The 19,529-nt window shown below is 32.8% G+C and overlaps 1 protein-coding gene and 1 pseudogene across 1 annotated transcript; both read right to left on the bottom strand.

Annotated features, from left to right (window-relative positions):
• Positions 1–7,949: 7,949 nt before the first annotated feature.
• Positions 7,950–13,187, bottom strand: LOC139494903 (perlucin-like protein). Its single transcript, XM_071283042.1, has 5 exons — positions 12,874–13,187; positions 12,137–12,228; positions 11,151–11,241; positions 10,181–10,412; positions 7,950–8,044 (listed from the first exon to the last, which is right to left on the bottom strand). The coding sequence occupies exons 1-4, from the start codon at positions 13,166–13,168 to the stop codon at positions 10,183–10,185; spliced, it is 708 nt and encodes a 235-aa protein (XP_071139143.1). The 5' UTR covers positions 13,169–13,187; the 3' UTR covers positions 7,950–8,044; positions 10,181–10,182.
• Positions 13,188–15,443: 2,256 nt separating this feature from the next.
• On the bottom strand, positions 15,444–18,904 carry LOC139494902 (low affinity immunoglobulin epsilon Fc receptor-like; annotated as a pseudogene).
• Positions 18,905–19,529: the final 625 nt, after the last annotated feature.

The raw sequence follows: 19,529 nt of genomic DNA, 5'->3' as shown, positions 1-19,529 counted from the left end.
ACTATAGTTTTAAATAATATAAAACAACAGTTATTTTGCTTTAAATAATTTTAAATTCATAGTCATGTCTTTTAAGGTAAATGTTATCAAACATAAACACAAAAACAAATAGAATTATCACTAAATGTAAAAATGTACCATACATGCATTAGCAAACACTACATTGCAAGTTAATATTATTCTGATAAAGATGTATTTAAATTTTAACCAGTTTCAAGTAAGAGAGATGAATCATTGTGATATTCTTATCCCAAGGTAAATGATTTCGGAGAAAGTTACTTTTTTCATTGTTCTCGACTCACAAGTTTATATCCCACTGCAGAAAAACAAAGGAAAACAAGAATGTGTCCTCAGTACACGGATTCCCTCTCAGTGGACCATGAAAATGGGGTTACATCTATAATTTGGAATTAAAATTAGAAAGATCATGTCATAGGGAACATGTGTACTAAGTTTCAAGTTGACTGGACTTCACTTGAACTTCATCAAAAACTACCTCGACCAAAAACTTTAACCTGAAGCGGGACAGACGGACGCACGTACTAACGAACGAACAGACGAACGAATGGACGGACAGACGGACGGACGGACGGACAGACGGACGGACGTACGGCACGACGCACAGACAGAAAACATAATGCCCATAAGTGTTCCCCAAAGTATAACCCTAATGAGGACATACAATAGAAGGTTAGACTGTTCAGGCTCGTCGGCTTAATATATGTGCTTGTCCATTTACAGGGGACACAATACTATAAAAAGGTGTAATAAAATGATATCAAATTATATACAATTGCGTAAAATTAATACACTTTACGAGCTGTCATTTGCAGACATATTAAATCATATATTCTTTAACTCAAGACAAGAAAGAAAACACCATAATCAGCTAATTTATGTTGAGTAGGACTACTGTAAGTGAAGTAACAAAGGCTTCTTTCTAGCTGAATGTACATACCTCAAAATAGTATTCAACAATTGCCAAACAAATCTTTATCTCACAACTAGACTAACAGTACTTTTCTGTAGACTTGTTTGGTTTAAGTCTATAGCAAGAGCTCCAGTCTAACTCTCTACTGGAAATTCATTCAAATGTGAACATACATGTTTGATTTTAGTGAAATGCACAAAGGCTTCATTCTGTTGCTCATTGTATACACCTCAAAAGAGCTTTCAATAATTGCAAAGTAAATCTGCATTTGACAACGGGATGATAAGTTATTCTCTGTAAATTTGTTTGAATCACATAATCACCATTTTTTTGCCAATATAATCACATAATCATTAAATATTTGCTTATCTTTAGTAATCAAATAATCATAAACTAAAAATACAGTCCTAGGTAATCAAATAATCATGAAATATTTGGCTTAATAATCAAATAATCATTAAAAAAACGGCCAAGTAATCACATAATCAAAAACCCCATGAGGGCCCTCGTTAGTATTTACATAAGCAGAACCTCTCTCCTACTGTTGAAATTCATTCAAACTTATAAACTTACCTCAAAACAGCAATCCCAAACAAATCTGTATCTGACAACAGTACCGTCAGTGAAACATATATAAACTTACCTCAAAACAGCAATTCCAAAACAAATCTGTATCTGACAACAGTACCGTCAGTGAAACATATATAAACTTACCTCAAAACAGCAATTCCAAAACAAATCTGTATCTGACAACAGTACCGTCAGTGAAACATATATAAACTTACCTCAAAACAGCAATCCCAAACAAATCTGTATCTGACAACAGTACCGTCAGTGAAACATATATAAACTTACCTCAAAACAGCAATTCCAAAACAAATCTGTATCTGACAACAATACCGTCAGTGAAACATATATAAACTTACCTCAAAACAGCAATTCCAAAACAAATCTGTATCTGACAACAATACCGTCAGTGAAACATATATAAACTTACCTCAAAACAGCAATTCCAAAACAAATCTGTATCTGACAACAATACCGTCAGTGAAACATATATAAACTTACCTCAAAACAGCAATTCCAAAACAAATCTGTATCTGACAACAGTACCGTCAGTGAAACATATATAAACTTACCTCAAAACAGCAATTCCAAAACAAATCTGTATCTGACAACAATACCGTCAGTGAAACATATATAAACTTACCTCAAAACAGCAATTCCAAAACAAATCTGTATCTGACAACAGTACCGTCAGTGAAACATATATAAACTTACCTCAAAACAGCAATTCCAAAACAAATCTGTATCTGACAACAATACCGTCAGTGAAACATATATAAACTTACCTCAAAACAGCAATTCCAAAACAAATCTGTATCTGACAACAATACCGTCAGTGAAACATATATAAACTTACCTTAAAACAGCAATTCCAAAACAAATCTGTATCTGACAACAGTACCGTCAGTGAAACATATATAAACTTACCTTAAAACAGCAATTCCAAAACAAATCTGTATCTGACAACAATACCGTCAGTGAAACATATATAAACTTACCTTAAAACAGCAATTCCAAAACAAATCTGTATCTGACAACAGTACCGTCAGTGCTTCTCTGTTAACTTTTTTTAATTTTCTATTGTTACATAGGAGGTCAATACACAATCAATGGAAAACTCCCTGATCTTTTAAATAATAAATGAAGTCGAAGATCAACACCCTGATTAACAATAAAGTTGAAGATGGAGAATCCGATAAGCAGACGCTGGGCATACAGTAATTATATAACATATGTTACATCGATTAAGAGTAACTGTGGGAGATAGAAACAAAAGCTTGAATGGATTAACTTGAATTTGTATGTCATTCATTGCTCTGTTGCGTGCCCGTGTCAATGATATTAGAACGATTACGTAAAGAGAGACAACTCTATCTGATATTTGATTATTGAAGAAAACTGAAATACCGAGAAAAAAGTGAATGACCACACAATTGCACTTTGTGAGGTATTGTTGATTCAATGGATTATGCCATTAGACACATAAAGTTATATATATATTTTTTTTTTATTTCAGCAGATAATACGATGAACAATTGAATATATGAAATTGGGGCCTCGGTAGCCGAGTGGTCTAAGTACCGTAAATCACTAGCCGGTCAAAACTGAGTTTGTGAGTTCGAACCCCGCTCGAACAGCTGCACTCGACTCCAATCTTAATTGACTAGAATTGTCAGTTTTCCTATCGAAGGTTGGTCGTTTTCTCCGGGCACTCCGGCTTCCTCCACCAATAAAAACTGGCCGCCACGAAATAGCCTAAAAGTGGCGTTAAAACACCAAAAATGTACGGTTTTATTTCAATATATCTTTATGCTATAAACTTGGCGAAAAGCATTACTTTAGGTAGTCGAAAAACGATATACATGTTTTGACCAGCTGGCATAAATGTACCGGATTACAATACTAGTTATTTCAATACTATTAAATATGCCTCGCAACGAACTTTGTTACAAACACATCTATTTTTTATATTTTAACCTTTTTGTTGTTTGGAGGGGACTTTAATTCTATTAACTTATTTACTTTAGGTACTTTTTTCTTTAAATGCTTAATATTTAAACTATAAATCCGAAACAAACGTGTGACATAAACATTTTATTGTGTGTTTGTAAAGTTGGCTTGCTGTCTCATGAAACTTTATTAAATTATTTGGTGTATTCTTATCCATATACATGTACATTTTTGATACAGTCTTCTTTTCAGCCATATTTTAGGTAGTTATCTCGTAAATATACTCCTTACCCCAAGATGTGGGCTATACACAAATGAAACAGCAAACCAAGGTACAGTTTTCTACAATGAACAACTGTATAGACAATCACCGTTTGGGGTTTATTAAAAAAGTTTTAAAAAGAAACTGATTTCTGTAACTTTACTTTGACTTTTGAGGTACCCGGAAACAGCAGTCAATTCAATATATCACAGCCTAGAGAGGAAAAGGGTCGATCGAGACGAAAACTAGGGAAATCCTTTACGATCCCAACCCTTCCTGAAAAATAATGATCAGTGATGAAGCATAGTTCCTTCATTCATTAGAATTCACAGGAGATAAATATTTGTCACTATACGTTAACCAGATATCGATCGATTCAGGGTGCATTTCTTTCTAACACAAACAATGCAAACGACTAAGCGCGCATATGTTTTGATCATTTGTTTCTAACATACGTTTGCAAAGTTTACATAAACTTTGACAAACTATGCAACCGCTAAAGATGCGTCTACAGTTTGTCGTTCGTCGTTTGTAAGTACAAGCGCTACATTTGTTTCTAACTTACATTTTTTTGTAGTTATTTCATTATATTCATTATTTTATTATTCATATTAGAATTTTCAGAAAATAACACGGGATGGTTCTTAAATGTTAGTTTCTGGTGATTACATTAGATAAAATACAAAAAAGTATTATACTCTTTACAACTTAATTTTATTAACTTTATCAAAGACCCTAACTGGGCTTAGTACAGACAAACTGGGCATTAATACAGGGCTTTTATAGAAAAACAGGGCCATTACAGAAAAACGGGGCCATTACAGAAAAACAGGGCCATTACAGAAAAACGGGGCCATTCAAAAAAAACCCAGAGCCATTACAGAAAAACAGGGCCATTACAGAAAAAACAGGGCCATTACAGAAAAACGGGGCCATTCCAGAAAAAACAGAGCCATTACACAAAAACAGGGCCATTACAGAAAAAACAGGGCCATTACAGAAAAACGGGGCCATTCCAGAAAAACAGAGCCATTACAGAAAAACAGGGCAATTACAGAAAAAACAGGGCCATTACAGAAAAACGGGGCCATTACAGAAAAGCAGAGCCATTACAGAAAAACAGAGCCATTACAGAAAAACAGGGCAATTACAGAAAAACGGGGCCATTCCAGAAAAACAGAGCCATTACAGAAAACAGTGCAATTACAGAAAAAACAGTGCAATTACAGAAAAAACAGGGCCATTACAGAAAAACGGGGCCATTCCAGAAAAACTGAGCCATTACAGAAAAACGGGGTCATTCCAGAAAAACTGAGCCATTACAGAAAAACAGAGCCCTTACAGAAAATATCTAATTTTTAATAAACAGTCATTGTTGGCAATAATGAACTTAGTTGGTTAATAAAACGATATACATGATCACCAGAGATCAACACATTACAAGTTAACCAAGTCTTTGCTTTGTTCCGGTAGGAAAATGTTGTGATGTTATGCTATTGTTTCAGAAAAAGGGAGAAGGTTTGAATCCATTAAAACGTTTAATCCCGCTGCAAATGTTTGCACCTGTCCTAAGTCAAGAATCTGATGTACAATAGTTTGTTTATGTAATTTATACGTGTTTCTCGTTTCTTTTTTTTTATATATATAGATTAGACCGTTGGTTGTCCTGTTTGAATGGTTTTACACTAGTAATTTTGGGGCCCTTTATAGCTTGTTGTTCGGTGTGAGACAAGGCTCCGTGTTGAATGCCGTACATTGACCTCTAATAGTTTACTATTTTTAAATTGTTATTTGGATGGAGAGTTGTCTCATTGGCAGTCACACCACATCTTCCTATATCTATATACTTATCGAATTATATTAAAACATCAAAGAGATGTAATTAATACAAGAACTGGACGGCGTATGTTGAAATGAATCATAACTGACTATTTTCAAAAGTTATTATCGATCTGTGACAAGTAGATTTTAAAACTATGAAAAAAATGTCTGCTGTACTGTTCAAACAATGAAACTGATATGTTGTATTAAGGCGACGCTACATGTACCAGGGAATTCTGATGATATTTCCAAAACTTGATAATTGATAAATTTCCATTCATTGTTTCAAGTATCCTTGTATTGACTGTAAAAAAGGCAAGCTATTTTCAGTGCAAAAGTGAGACCCATTATATATGTTATTGCATTTGTTTTGCATTGTGTATGTAATATTTTATGAAAAAATTGGAGAGAAATCATTAAAATATTATTACACATGTTTGGATATTTTAACCTAGAAATCCTAGATGGGAAATATTTACTTCGTTTTCAGTTTTTTATACATGAACCGATACAAATGTCATTAGGAAGAATCAGTGAACGACCTGTAGTGCAGGAAGTCGTTTTGATGGATATTTAGTCATTAAAATTTGAATATTTGTATCGCTAAGAAAACATTTTATAATAAGAGTAGTCAATTGGTTGTGTGGAGTCCTAGTGGGTGTACATGTTTTTGTTGTTGTTGTACGGAATGTTTAACCTTATAACACTAAAGGTGTGTCTTAAAACAGGATCAAAAGAGGGACAGTCAAACTCATAGATCGAAAATAAACTGACAGCACAATGGCTAAACAAGAATGTACACTTGCATCTTTATGTGAAAAGTCCGTACTCCATCTGCAACTGGTATCGTGTTTAATACCAGTTGTAACATAAATTGGATTTTTTCCTTTGATGTTTTTATGAAATAATTTGCTTAAAAAGTGTGGTGAGGGAAAACCATGGTATATTATATGCAAATTTATGTTGTACCATACTTTTCTAATTAAATATGCAACTCAACTAAAATCCAAAGGAAAAAAGGCGGAGCTTCAGCCATGGTATAACATATTCATTTTCATGTTATTCCATGGCTGAAGCTCCATCTTTTTTTTAATGTATCCGCCTCTAAAATATTTAGGAAACCGTAAAACGTACTAAAAGGTCAAGATCTTCATTTGTTTTCATTTTATAAGAAAAAGCAATGAATTATGTGTACCACATTTCAAGAAACCTTTTTCAAACTATAAGATTGTTACGAATTCCCTTAATTTTGGAAACAATTACTTAATGTTTCTTCTTTCAGTTTTGAAAAAAAAAAAATGTAAAACTATTATTTCCTTTGCGAAAATTCAATTAAATTTCGATATAAAAAGGACTAAATATCAGCTACAAATATCTGTGAAAAAAACATGATTTTGTTTGCAATCAATTAGGGGGACGTACACTATCTACGCCCTCTGGATCCGCCACTGTTTAAATACATTGTTTTATTATTAAAATTGTGTTTTAATAAATAATCTAATAAAATAACGGAAGAAAAACATTTTTCAATCAGATGAAAATTCTGTAAAATATGATTAACTTGTATGATACATTGAAAACAAACAAAGAAAAACAATTCTTACCGTCATTAGAATAATCATTTAATCCTTGTCGCTGGAATCCGACATTTTTGTTTACCTCAGTCATTATGAAATTACCTGCTCATACAATCATACACGGGGCGCAAAACTAAAATAAATCGGGAAAATCCGACATTTTCTTTACTTTCTGCAAATTCAGGGGCTCTATTACATAAAATACACAGACGATCATACACGAAGCGCAAAAGTGACGCGCGAGCTTCCATTTCATTGGATAAAACTGTAACGTGATCAATTTCTAATATTAATTGAAGGTCTTGAAGCTGTCAATCATTTTATTTATATTACAAATTTTATATACCATGTGTCTTACTCATTAACATATTTAAACAAACTCATCCTTCGGATTCGTTTGTTTAAATATGTTAACTCGTAAAAACCATGGTATATATAGTACAAAATTGTCCGCAAAAATGTCTCTCACTTTTTGAAAAGTTGATAATCTCACATCTCATCGTTTTAATGAATTATACATCCTGTTGGTAATAAGAGGATAATGATGCAAAATCCCAACCGTGCCACATATAGCAAACTTTGAATTGAATTTCAGTTGAAATTAACGGCAATATATATACATCTTGTATAATTTAGCCAAGTTATATATCTTGACAGGACAAACGTTAATAGGGCAAATAGCATTTAATTGACACATCAATTTCAAGCTTCAAAGAGACGAATTGTGTCAATACTAGAGAGAAAACCTCTTTGAATTGTACACTGAGCATATTTGAGAAATAATAGTGCAAAAACATTGCAGCTCTGCATAATCCTTACAACAGCCAAATAGCAAGACATATCAAAGCATACATTTTTATCATAAAACAGTACTGTTCTTTTCAATTTTCATTCTATTCACATGATTGCTGCTAAAATCATCCTTTCACTGTCAATCTGAAAATATAAAATGATATCTATTAAGCAATTATTTATAAAAAAAAGACCAGTCGCCAAGCATACGTCCTGCCCACGAATAACTTGACTCAGTACTTGGGTGTTGACCTTTTTTTTTTATCAAAAATTTGCTGAGAAGAAGATGACCTTTGAATAGACAAAAATTAATTTTCTTTGTTTTTCGTTTGGCACTAATTGTTTGGTTTTCGAACGTCATACACTGCTGATCAACCAAAAATGTTGAGTTTACCTAATAACTTATAACACCCCCCTCCTTTCCCCCCCCAAAAAAAACCAACATAATTTTTTTTTTTTTCTAAAGTACACCATTCGTTGTTATTTCTTTAACTCTACCTTCACTTATTTATAATGTGTCATTTGCATACAGTTGTTGTGGAGCAATGCAATGAATTAACCATAAAAGTGTATTTTAACTATCCATCACAATAGCATCTTCAAACAAAACAATCGCTACGTCAATCAGTACAAGTAAATATTGGTTAAATACAGTAAACACCCACAATCATGCTGATCATGTATTCGAAATACGTCCTGAATGAAAAACATGCCTTACAAAATTTACTTTAAAAATCAAATGGTACAACGTGTTAGTAAGAATATTGGTATGCATGTGCTCAAAAATCTGTATGACTTATACATGTACGTCTCGTCCTTTTTCTGAAAAGGTTCATCGGAAGGTACGAAGACCTTGTTGATAAATATTCCTGATCAACTTCACAAATAATACACGATGATCTTGAAGTATAGATTCTTGGTACTGACGTTGTTTATTATCCAAATAACGTATCTTATCGGACCACAGATGAATTATCACGTTGTGATTGGTTAAACGCCGTCACATGGTGACCCCCTATGAGACCGTATGGGGTTAGTAAGTTTCATATGGGGTTCATGACGCGTTAATGGCGACGTCATCTATTAATGTTGTTGTGTTTCATTGTTTATTTTTCAACAAAACGCCGCAGAAAAAGTCCAGCGTCCGATAAATTCGTTATACGGTTAACTACTGACCCCCTACGGATCCATAGAGGGTGAATAAAATTCATAGGGGACTCGACCTCCGGCCTCACCCCCTATGGATTTTACTAACCCTCTATGGATCCGTATGGGGTCAGTAGGGAACCATATAACTTATAATAGTATTCTTTTATTTGTCGTTATGAATAGTCTGATTTAGACGACATCCATTTGACGTGGATCTGTACTTATACATCTCGTCATTGTATTATTAAAATTGAGAATGGAAATGGGGAATGTGTCAAACAGACAACAACCCGACCATAGAGCAGAAAACAATGGGTCTTCAATGCAGAAATAAACTCCCGCACCGGAGGCGTCCTCCAGCTTGCCCCTAAACAAATATGTATACTAGTTCAGTGATAATGGACGTCATACTAAACTCCGAATTGTACACAAGACTAAAATTCAAAATCATACAAGACTAACAAAGGCCACAACAATACTCACAGTTAAAAAATCATTTTAAGAGAAAACCGAGTCCGATGTCAGAATAGGTAACAAATGAAACTAAACAAAATGACAATAATACATAAATTAACAAAGGACTAGGCTACTAGCAGTTACTGACATGTCAACTCCAGACCTCAATTAAACTAACTGAAAGATTATGTCTTCATCATATGAATATCAAGCACAATCCCTCCAATATTGTACCATGCTAAATTCTTGTATTCTTGTCTTTCATTTTTTCTTCAGTGCTTAATCTTTATGCCTCTTTGTGTTTCGTTGTTACATATTTCGTTGTACTAATAGTGATTAAGATTATATCACTATGTTGACTGCTGTACTCCAATTGTTGACATTTTTACCTATCATGTGTGGTTTATTTTGTTCACACATCGTTGTCAATATAATGGAATTTAATGCGACTGTCATACAAGTGAGAGGTTTAGCTAGCCATAAAAACAGGTTTTATCCATCATTTTCTACATAGAAAATTGCATTTACCAAGTCAGGAATTTGACAGTTGATATCAATTCGTTTGATGTGTTTGAGCGTTTTATTTTGCCATTTGATTAATTAGGGACTTTAAGTTTTGAATTTTCCTCGGAGTTAAATATTTTTGTGATTTTATTTTCTGCATATCATTATTACCTTTACTTCTCGCAAATGTATCCAGTTTTGTACGAACATGGCGCATCATTCCACTTTGAAAGACCATTCATATAGATACTTCCACAGTGTTCATACGGACCTCCATTTCCATTATTAGGTTCACCACCATTCCAATTAGAATATATCAATGAACTGTGATCATGTGCCCAAGTGAAATGCCCTTCTCTTGACAAATCATTCAATCCTGCCCAAACCTGTTCACTGGCTGTTCCTATAAACACAGTTACTTTAAATTATTGTACATGCAATATAAAATTTCTATTTACTGGTTGCGTCAGTATTGATCTTAACAAATATTGTTGATACAAGTTAACAGCCAAATACTTTGATTTAATTTCAGCATTCTCTTAATATTTTAAGCCTTAACGGCCAGGATGGTTGGCATTTGTTGTCATATGACACTTTTTGGGGATACATTAGATTCCTAAAGAATGATACCCGCTAAACAACTACAATGACGACGATGACATAGGGAAATGAGATAAACTCATCATATATACCAGGATTAAATTTTGTGTTTACGCCAGACGCGCGTTTCGTCTACAAAAGACTCATCAGTGACGCATGAAAAAAAAGTGAAAAAGGCCAAACAAATAAAGTACGGAGTTGAAGAGCATTGAGGACCAAAATTCCTAAAAGTTTGCAAAATACAGCTAAGGAAATCTATTCCTGAGGTAGAAAAGCCTTGGTATTTCAAAAATTCAAAAGTTTTGTATACAGTTAATTTATAAATATGACCATATCAATGATAATTCATATCAGCACATTCTGTGCTGACTACTGGGCTGGTGATACCCTCAGGGAATTAAAACTCCATCAGACATCATTATTAATAATCAACCGTACAGGACATTAAAAACAAAATGCAGGGTACAAAATGTGATCGAAACGATATTGTCTGTAAAGATTAGTTATAATGACAAGTATTATCTTCGATAAGTTCACTTACTTGCATTGACATTTATTTCGCTGCCTATCCATCTGTTTTCAGACGAACTTTCTATTTTTACTAGATAAGCTTTGTTTTTCTCACATTCGTGCTGTAGATGAAAAATTAAATTCCACTTAGTATCATGCAAGTGATTCCTTAAAAGATTTTAGGTTAACATATAAGATGACTTTCCAAACGGATTGGTTTAGTTTATTCTTTTGTCGTATCGTTACCTTTCTGTCCTCTGGTTGAGCGCTATAACAATCATGTTTATTCTTGCAACATTTTATTAATGTTCCTGTCTTTTACATATTCAGTGGTTATCGTCGGTTGCTGTATGTCGTATATGTTTTTCGTTAATTGATATTATAATTATTCAGATTGGCTGTTTCTTTTGATTTTTTTACATTTTGTTATACAGATTTACAGAGTTTGTACAGAAGCATGTAAAATAATTATGTTTGAATCGACTAACGATTTTTATTATTTTGAATGTCATAACTTTTAGGAATTTTTGGTCCTCAATGCTCATCAACTTCGTACTTCATTTGGCCTTTTTATCAACTTTATTTTTTCGAGCGTCACTAATGAGTCTTTTGTAGACGATACGCGCGGCTGGCGCAATTACACCAAACTCCAATCTTGGTATTAATGATGAGTTTACTTCCATTGACTACCAGCTTGCGATCAACATGACTTGCTTCATTGGTACTTGTTAAATCAAACATAAATATTTGAAATATTTAACGTGTTTTATGTAGCATGTTTTTGTTTTGATTGACATTTCTATACGCCAGACTCACGTTCCGCCGTTTATAGGAAGAATCATCAATCATTCCTAAATCAAGAAAATTAAAAGGTCAAATAAGGTCATTGAGGACCACATATTCCGGTTTTGACAAATACAGCCTAGGTAATCTTTTCCTGAGGTATGACATCCCAAGCAATTCGAACAGATATTTAGTAACATATACTTTTATTCATTAATTTTGTAACATTAATACCTTCGCCTGATGCCATGTTACTTTGCCATATCGAAACATGTAACAGTGATTGTTGAACTTTTTCCATCCAGCATTACACATATCCTTCATAACTGTCAATTAACAATTAAATAGTATATAATTATAGTGAATAAATGTTCTTTCTGTATTCAGGTTCGGTCAATCTTTTCAACATTGATCTTACACTACCATTAAATGTACCAATTTTTCTGCACCAGATGCGCATTTCGAAAATGTATTTCAGTGATGCTCGGACCAACATATTTGAAAATCGAAGGCTTAATTTAAAGACATAGTAAAAAAAAAATAAAAAAATAACACAAAATCATAGTACGTCAATAAAATTAACGGTAACAATTTTCTTGCACCAGATGCGCATTTTGACAATACATGTCTCTTCAGTGATGCTCGTGGCCAAAATACTTGAAATCCAAAGCTTATATAAAAGATGAAGAGCTATAATCCAAAAGGTCCAAAAAGTATAGCCAAATCCGTGAAAGGAATCAGAGCTTTGCATGAGGTATTGTACAAACAGCATCAGTCATCTTTTCTTTCTTTCAATTGTTTACTAGTATTTGTTTTATGTTGTTCAACATTTTTTTCCGTAAAACGTTTAAATTAGTGTCCTTATTGACAATGTTGCAAATATAATGCTAATCGACTTTCCGAAATAATAAACGTGTTAAGTTGAATGTTCTAGTGCAAAACGAACAGATTTAAATATAAACACAACTTACCGTTTTTCATTACTTTTACATCATTTTTCAAATCGGCAATTTTCTTGCTATTGGCAATTAGTTTTGTTTTAAAGCCACTGAATTGTTTTCCTAGTTTATCAAACTGTTTACTAATTTTAGTCTCGACCTTATGTTCTAGGTTAGTCAATTTTGTCTGAAAAGTTTGAAGTTGATTTATAATCATCCATAACATAGGGTCGGACTTTCCTGCATCAGATGATCCGACAAACCTCTTATGTTCCTCAGACGGCAAATAAGACGCAAACAAAGTCATTAATAGAACCAAATACTTCATTTTGAATTCAATGAGTACACACTACTGTTGAATATAACATTGCATGCTGGTAACAGATTGACTTTTAAAAAAATAAGGTATCGAATATCATACTTTTCATCGAAAATAGCTAAAATATTAGAACGGGAAAATTAAAATTCTCACTATGTAGTAATGTTGTGTATTCAGACTATACTTGCTAAAGCAATAACTTTCTTTGCTGTTATTTATGAAAAAAAAAACTACATTTCGTGACTTTCTTTGATTACATTGTGGATATACATCATGTACATAATTAAATAAAATACATGCTTTTAGAGATTGATTTTGTTTCTTCTTTAATCGTGATTCCTATATATTATTTGATAACACCCGTGAAAAATGACTTACTAGCACAAGTCCACATATTCTACAATATTAATATGTTTGGTAACATGAAACCTATTGCAATCCTGGGTAGCACTCTCTCGTGCTCCTTAAAAGTAAGTGTATCCCTAATATGATTTAAAGCTGGCACAACAGCATCGGGGGATGTCCTGAACTAGAATAAAAAACGTCATTAATACAATATAATTGGGACGAATCCGTGTTTATAAATATACACATGACTCTGATTTAATCGCCTCGACCTCTTGTTTTAATAAATTTATCTATGTCTAGATCAAGTTAGTAATGAGAAGAAACGCAAACATCGGAAGGTTGTAACAAATTGCAGACATATAGTTCTCATTCAGAATCTTAATATATGGGTCCATGATCGGGAAGTCCAGTTTTCAACCGAATAATTCCAATTTGACTCTTCTTTTAGAACATGTTGATGTGCAGTTATGTTTTACAGAGTTATATCTGTCAGTTTCTAAGTGACATTGCAAGATATGACACGGACTGTGTTGTATCTTTTGTATCCATAATTTCAAATTCAACGGGATATATGCGATCATGATATGAAAGAAAAACAAAGTGTATGAGATATCCATCCATGACACAAAATCAGCACACACACAGCACAAAACACACAAAAAACAAAGAATCAACACTTTTACAAAGCTTTACATTTTTCTTATCCCAGACATAGATTACCTTAGCCGTATTTGGCACAACTTTTTGGAATTTTGGATCCTCAATGCTCTTCAACTTTGTACTTGTTTGGCTTTATAAATCTTCTGATATGAGCGTCACTGATGAGTCTTATGTAGACGAAACGCGCGTCTGGCGTGCTAAATTACAATCCTGGTACTTTTGATAACTATTATCGATTTTCGAGCAGATGCGAGGAAAAAGGCGCAGAAGCATGCGTGTTAACGTAGAAAATGTAAAAATAAATTAAATTATTTAGAGCCTTGGTACTGTCACCCAATATTGCAATTTTCTTGTGTTGTTGAAATTTGTGCTGGATTATCAAAAAGACTTGTGGACACTATAATTGAAACATATTAAATTTATTTCATCTCAATAACTTTTCAATCTTTTATCAAATGATAATATCTTGCTAAAATCTTATGCATTGAACACTTACCACTAAACATTAAACATCCAACAATCAATTAATCAAATGCAAACGAGATGCGGTGATTGACTGAACAACGACATTACAAAAACAATATTCATTTTCAAATGGATAAGGGATATAAATCGAACGCATATATGACATGTACACAAATGAAACTCGACGTAAGATAACGAAATATTCAACAGCACAAAATAAATTTGAACTATAAATGTTAAACAACAACAATAAAATGCAAGGTTGCAAAAAGAATATAATATTGTGAACTGTTGTCTTGAAACATACTGCAATATCGGTGGACATTTTTTATTGAACAAAATTACTGCTCCTTAACAATACGTTCATAAAGTTTCGTCTGTTCGTAAGATGTTTAGAAACATCTATTATGAAATAATAAAACAGTAATTTAAATATTTTTATACTTTTAGTCTATGTTTATTCGTATTATTTCTTACAAGACCATCGATGAACAAGTCTTCCTTTAAATCTATATCATTCTGAAACAAAATAATTATATATCAATTATTCAAATTGACAGTTCATTTCAGAATTAGGTTGTAATTATATTTTTGTTTGTTTCATAAGGCATCTACTCCATGTAACAACACCTTCCAACAAAATAGGAAGAATTCCACACAATAATTCAAAGACACAATACTACACAAAACAGGTATACATTTGCATCAACATTTGATCAATCGAACCACGCATCATTATGCTGTGCTTTTATTATAAACCAAACATTACGACATTCGTATGTCAATTTTTGATTTCTTTTTCTGCTCTGTATCTTCATCTCGTTTACGTTGAGCACATTCACATGGATTTTAAACATCAAGTCATCAAAATCTATCAGTAGGAGGACACAAAGCAAAGAATACATGGCTTACAATTTATTTAATTTCTAATTGTTAAAGTTGGAAGTCTCTAATATACATTTGAATGTATCTTCCTGTTTTTGGTCCAATTCAAATGGTGTACCAACAATAATTTCACGGAGACAATTTTCTCTCAGTCAGATTTATTTTGTACACGAAGCATTTAAAATACACGTCTGCGAAATGGTTCCAAGCAACGTGCACACATACGACTGTGTTAGTATTGTTTTAGTAATGGAAAAACTGTACAAATATTAGACAATCAAACGATGCCACGTGTTAGATAGCATGGCAGATGACAATGTTAAAACACAATGGCATACATGACATAATTACCAATACTTCTCGCATACATATCCAGTTTTGTGTGAACAATGATTATCATTCCATGTAGATCGGCCATTTGTTTGGATGGCTCCACAATCTTCACCTCTATTGTAATTGTTTGGTTCAACGCTCAACCAATTTGAAAAACCAACTGAACTGTTATCAACCACCCAAGTAAAATGTCCTTCACGTACCAAATCATTCAACCCTATCCAGATTTGTCCATGGCTTGATCCTATGTAAAATAATTACTCATATAAAAAAAATTAAAATAACATAAAAAAAACAACAAATACCAGTTTGTGTCGCTGTTGCTCTTAACCCTACTTCGATACAAAACATCATGGCATATATTTCTGAAAAAGATAGACGAGAGAGTCCAGAAGGACAATTAACTTCTAAAGTTGAAAATAGACTAACAACGCCACGGCTAATTAAAAAAAAAAACAACAGAAAAATAAAGTATATAAATCCAAAGACTGAGCAACACAAAACCCACATAGAACTGGAAGATGGTTAATTTTCTTTTAATTTCATCTATGCAGTACTGAAATACTAAAAATCGTTACTAAATATATTGTTTCTTTGTTGACATTGATAGATTTATTTGTGCTTGCTCTATGTTTAGTGACAAATCTTTCAGGAAAAAATCAAAATAACAATAAGTATAACAGTCAAGACGCGCGTTACGTCTATAAAACAATCGTCAGTAATACTCTAATATAGAAAATAAATAAAATTCAAGGTCGTGAGTATATGACCGCTCTCCACCTTAAAGAATCTAATAAAAAAATCCATGATGTGTACGCATATCAAGTTTGATCAAACAATGTTCAAATGAACAAAAGCTATGCGATGGACATAAAGCAGGACCGACAGATAATCGGACGTTCAGACAGACAAACATAAGTACAGACGGAAATATATACTTCAAAACTTTGTTTGATTGGAATTCTATAACGAACAATAGATGAAATAAAGAAGTATTGTTGTGTTGGAAGATCAGCTGCAATTTGCACTCGATTTCGCTTTAAAAATTAACTAACTTGCTCTAAAATGTATTTCGTTGCTAATCCATCTGTTTTCTGCTGACGTTTCTATTTTAACTAAATATGCTTTGTTGTTCTCACATTCATGCTGTAAACGTAAATGTAAAACATTGTTGAAATACATATAGTTTTAAAACCGTATAGGTTAACCGATTTGACCAGTTACTGTTAAGCCTTTTGCTTTTGTTGTTATTCTTGTGATGTGATACTCTTGTTATGATTTTTACAGTTTACGCGGGTACATGAGCTCTCATCAACATATTAAACCCCACCACATTATTTGGTTGCCTGTCCCAAGTTAGGAGCCTGTTATTAATTAAGCAGTTGTCTGTCATATTTGATAATCGTTTATTGTTTTAGCATTGATAAGATCCTTTGTTTATACATATTATACACACTCTTATTGATGGGCCAGTTGAGGAGCACCGCCGGGTGCTGGATTTTCTCGCTGCGATGATGACCCATTGATGGCATTCGGCTGTTATCTGCTCTCAGGTTATGTTGTTGTCTCTTTGACATATTCTCCATTTCCATTCTCAATTTCATGAAATTTGATGAGACTGTCATCAAAGTGAGAGGGTTAGCGTTATAGAATCAGGTTTAATCCAACATTTTCTACATTTGAAAATGCCTGAACCAAGTCAGGAATATGACAGTTCTTGTCCATTCGTTTTTGATGCGTTTTGTTATTTGGTTTTGCCGTGTGATTATGGACTTTCCGAATTGATTTTCCTTTAAGTTCAGTATTTTTGTGATTTTACTTTTTTTACCTACAGATAGTTTTAACGGCGATTAACGGTGCATCTTTTAAAATAAAACTTTAAAGGATTTTATAATTAATTTGGAGAAATTTATACCTTTGCTTGATGCCAAGTAAGTCTATCATATCGAAACATGTAACAGTGGTTATTGAACCTTTTCCATCCAGTATTACAATTTTTCTTCATATCTGTCGATGAATAATCAAAGAGTTTAAAATATATAATAAAAGAAGAAACTTTTCTTTTGGATTTTTGATGTAACAAACATCCCTTCGTAAAGAATTAACATGTGTTATGTGATTATATTATCATATGAACGTTCAATAGAAAACTTTTGGTATAAAGAGGTAGATTTAAAAAAAAACTGCTAACACATTTAATTGAAGGTAATGCATGTTTTCTTTAATCTTATGGTACTTTATGACAAAAACTAACGAACCGTGTAAAAAAGAATCAATAATTTCTCTTTCTTCCCAACGCATAGTTACTAGTAATTGTTTTCTGATATGCCGTCTGTTCAAAATAGTTTCATGTATAACATTGTATGATCGTACATATTAAAGGTTGCAACAAAAACTTTTTCACTTTGTTAAATGCTACTACTCGTTTTACTTGTGCATACGAACAAATTAAAATGTATAAACAACTCACATTTTTTAATTAGGTTTATATCGGTCTTCATATAATTATTTTTCCACTATTTTTTCTCATCTTTGTCTCGAAGTTACTTAAATGTTTTCCAAGGTTATCCATCTGTTTCTTTTCCAAATCTGTAATTTTCTTATTCAGTTTGTCGTCTTTGTCTCTAAGATCACTTATTGTTGCTTCTAATTTTTCGCCGAGTTTGCTCATTTTAGTCTCAACCTTATGCTCGAGGTTTGTAATTTTCGTCTGGGAAGCTTGGAGTTGATTTATAATCATCCATAGCATTGGATCTGTCTTTCCTGCATCCGATGATCCGACAAACCTCTTAAGTTCCTCAGAAGGCAAACATGATGCACACAAAATCGGTAATAGAATCAAATACTTCATTTTGAATCCAATGCTGTATGACGGAATAAAATATTGCATGTTGGTAACATATTGGATTTTCAATAAAAAAAAGTAACTAATAGCATATGCTTCGTGGAAAATATTGAACACATCGAAATAGAAAAATCTAATACCACCATGTGACACTGTTGTATTCAGACCTTTTCCTTGCAATACCAATGTTTGTCATATCTACCTCAAGTAGTGTCATTGCAATTTGTTCGTTTTGGGTACACATATGGGTTTCGGTACATTGTCAAATTAGACTATTCTTCAGGAAGGATATGCCAGAAAATTAAGTTTGTTAGAGTAATGCCGTAATGAAATTGGAAATTGTTTGATCTGTCTTCGTAGGGTTGTATGTGTTCTAGTGTCGTTACTTCTCTACATTAGTTTGGTTTCTTTGTTAAAGGGGCACTAGCTACGATATATATAAAAAAATAAAGTATGATTTTTTTTAGATCAATCATTAATCAAATTGGAATAATGAAATAATAATTTGCTTTTAGCAATCAATTTCCTTTAATTTTGTTGAAATAGGCGATTAAACATAATTTCTGACTGATTCACTTGCAAGTGAAAACGTCATCATCATTCTAACCGGTATTCATGTGAACTTCAAGTTAACCCCTAGGTAGAGATTGACAACGCATGCATTGTACGTGTACTGGTTATTTAAAGAAAAAGAATGTCAACAATGAAAGTGAAACTACGGTAAATCATTTGATTACTAATTCGATGCACATAAAATCATTCTTATATGGTTAAAAACAATGAGAAAAACATCTATTTTTAATCTATAAAATAAAATCAAACAGACCTATGAAA

The sequence above is a fragment of the Mytilus edulis genome, chromosome 11, assembly GCF_963676685.1.
Source record: "Mytilus edulis chromosome 11, xbMytEdul2.2, whole genome shotgun sequence".
In the NCBI taxonomy this organism is placed as follows: domain Eukaryota; kingdom Metazoa; phylum Mollusca; class Bivalvia; order Mytilida; family Mytilidae; genus Mytilus; species Mytilus edulis.
Note: the sequence above shows the minus strand (reverse complement) of the source record. Positions and strands in the feature narration are given on the sequence as shown.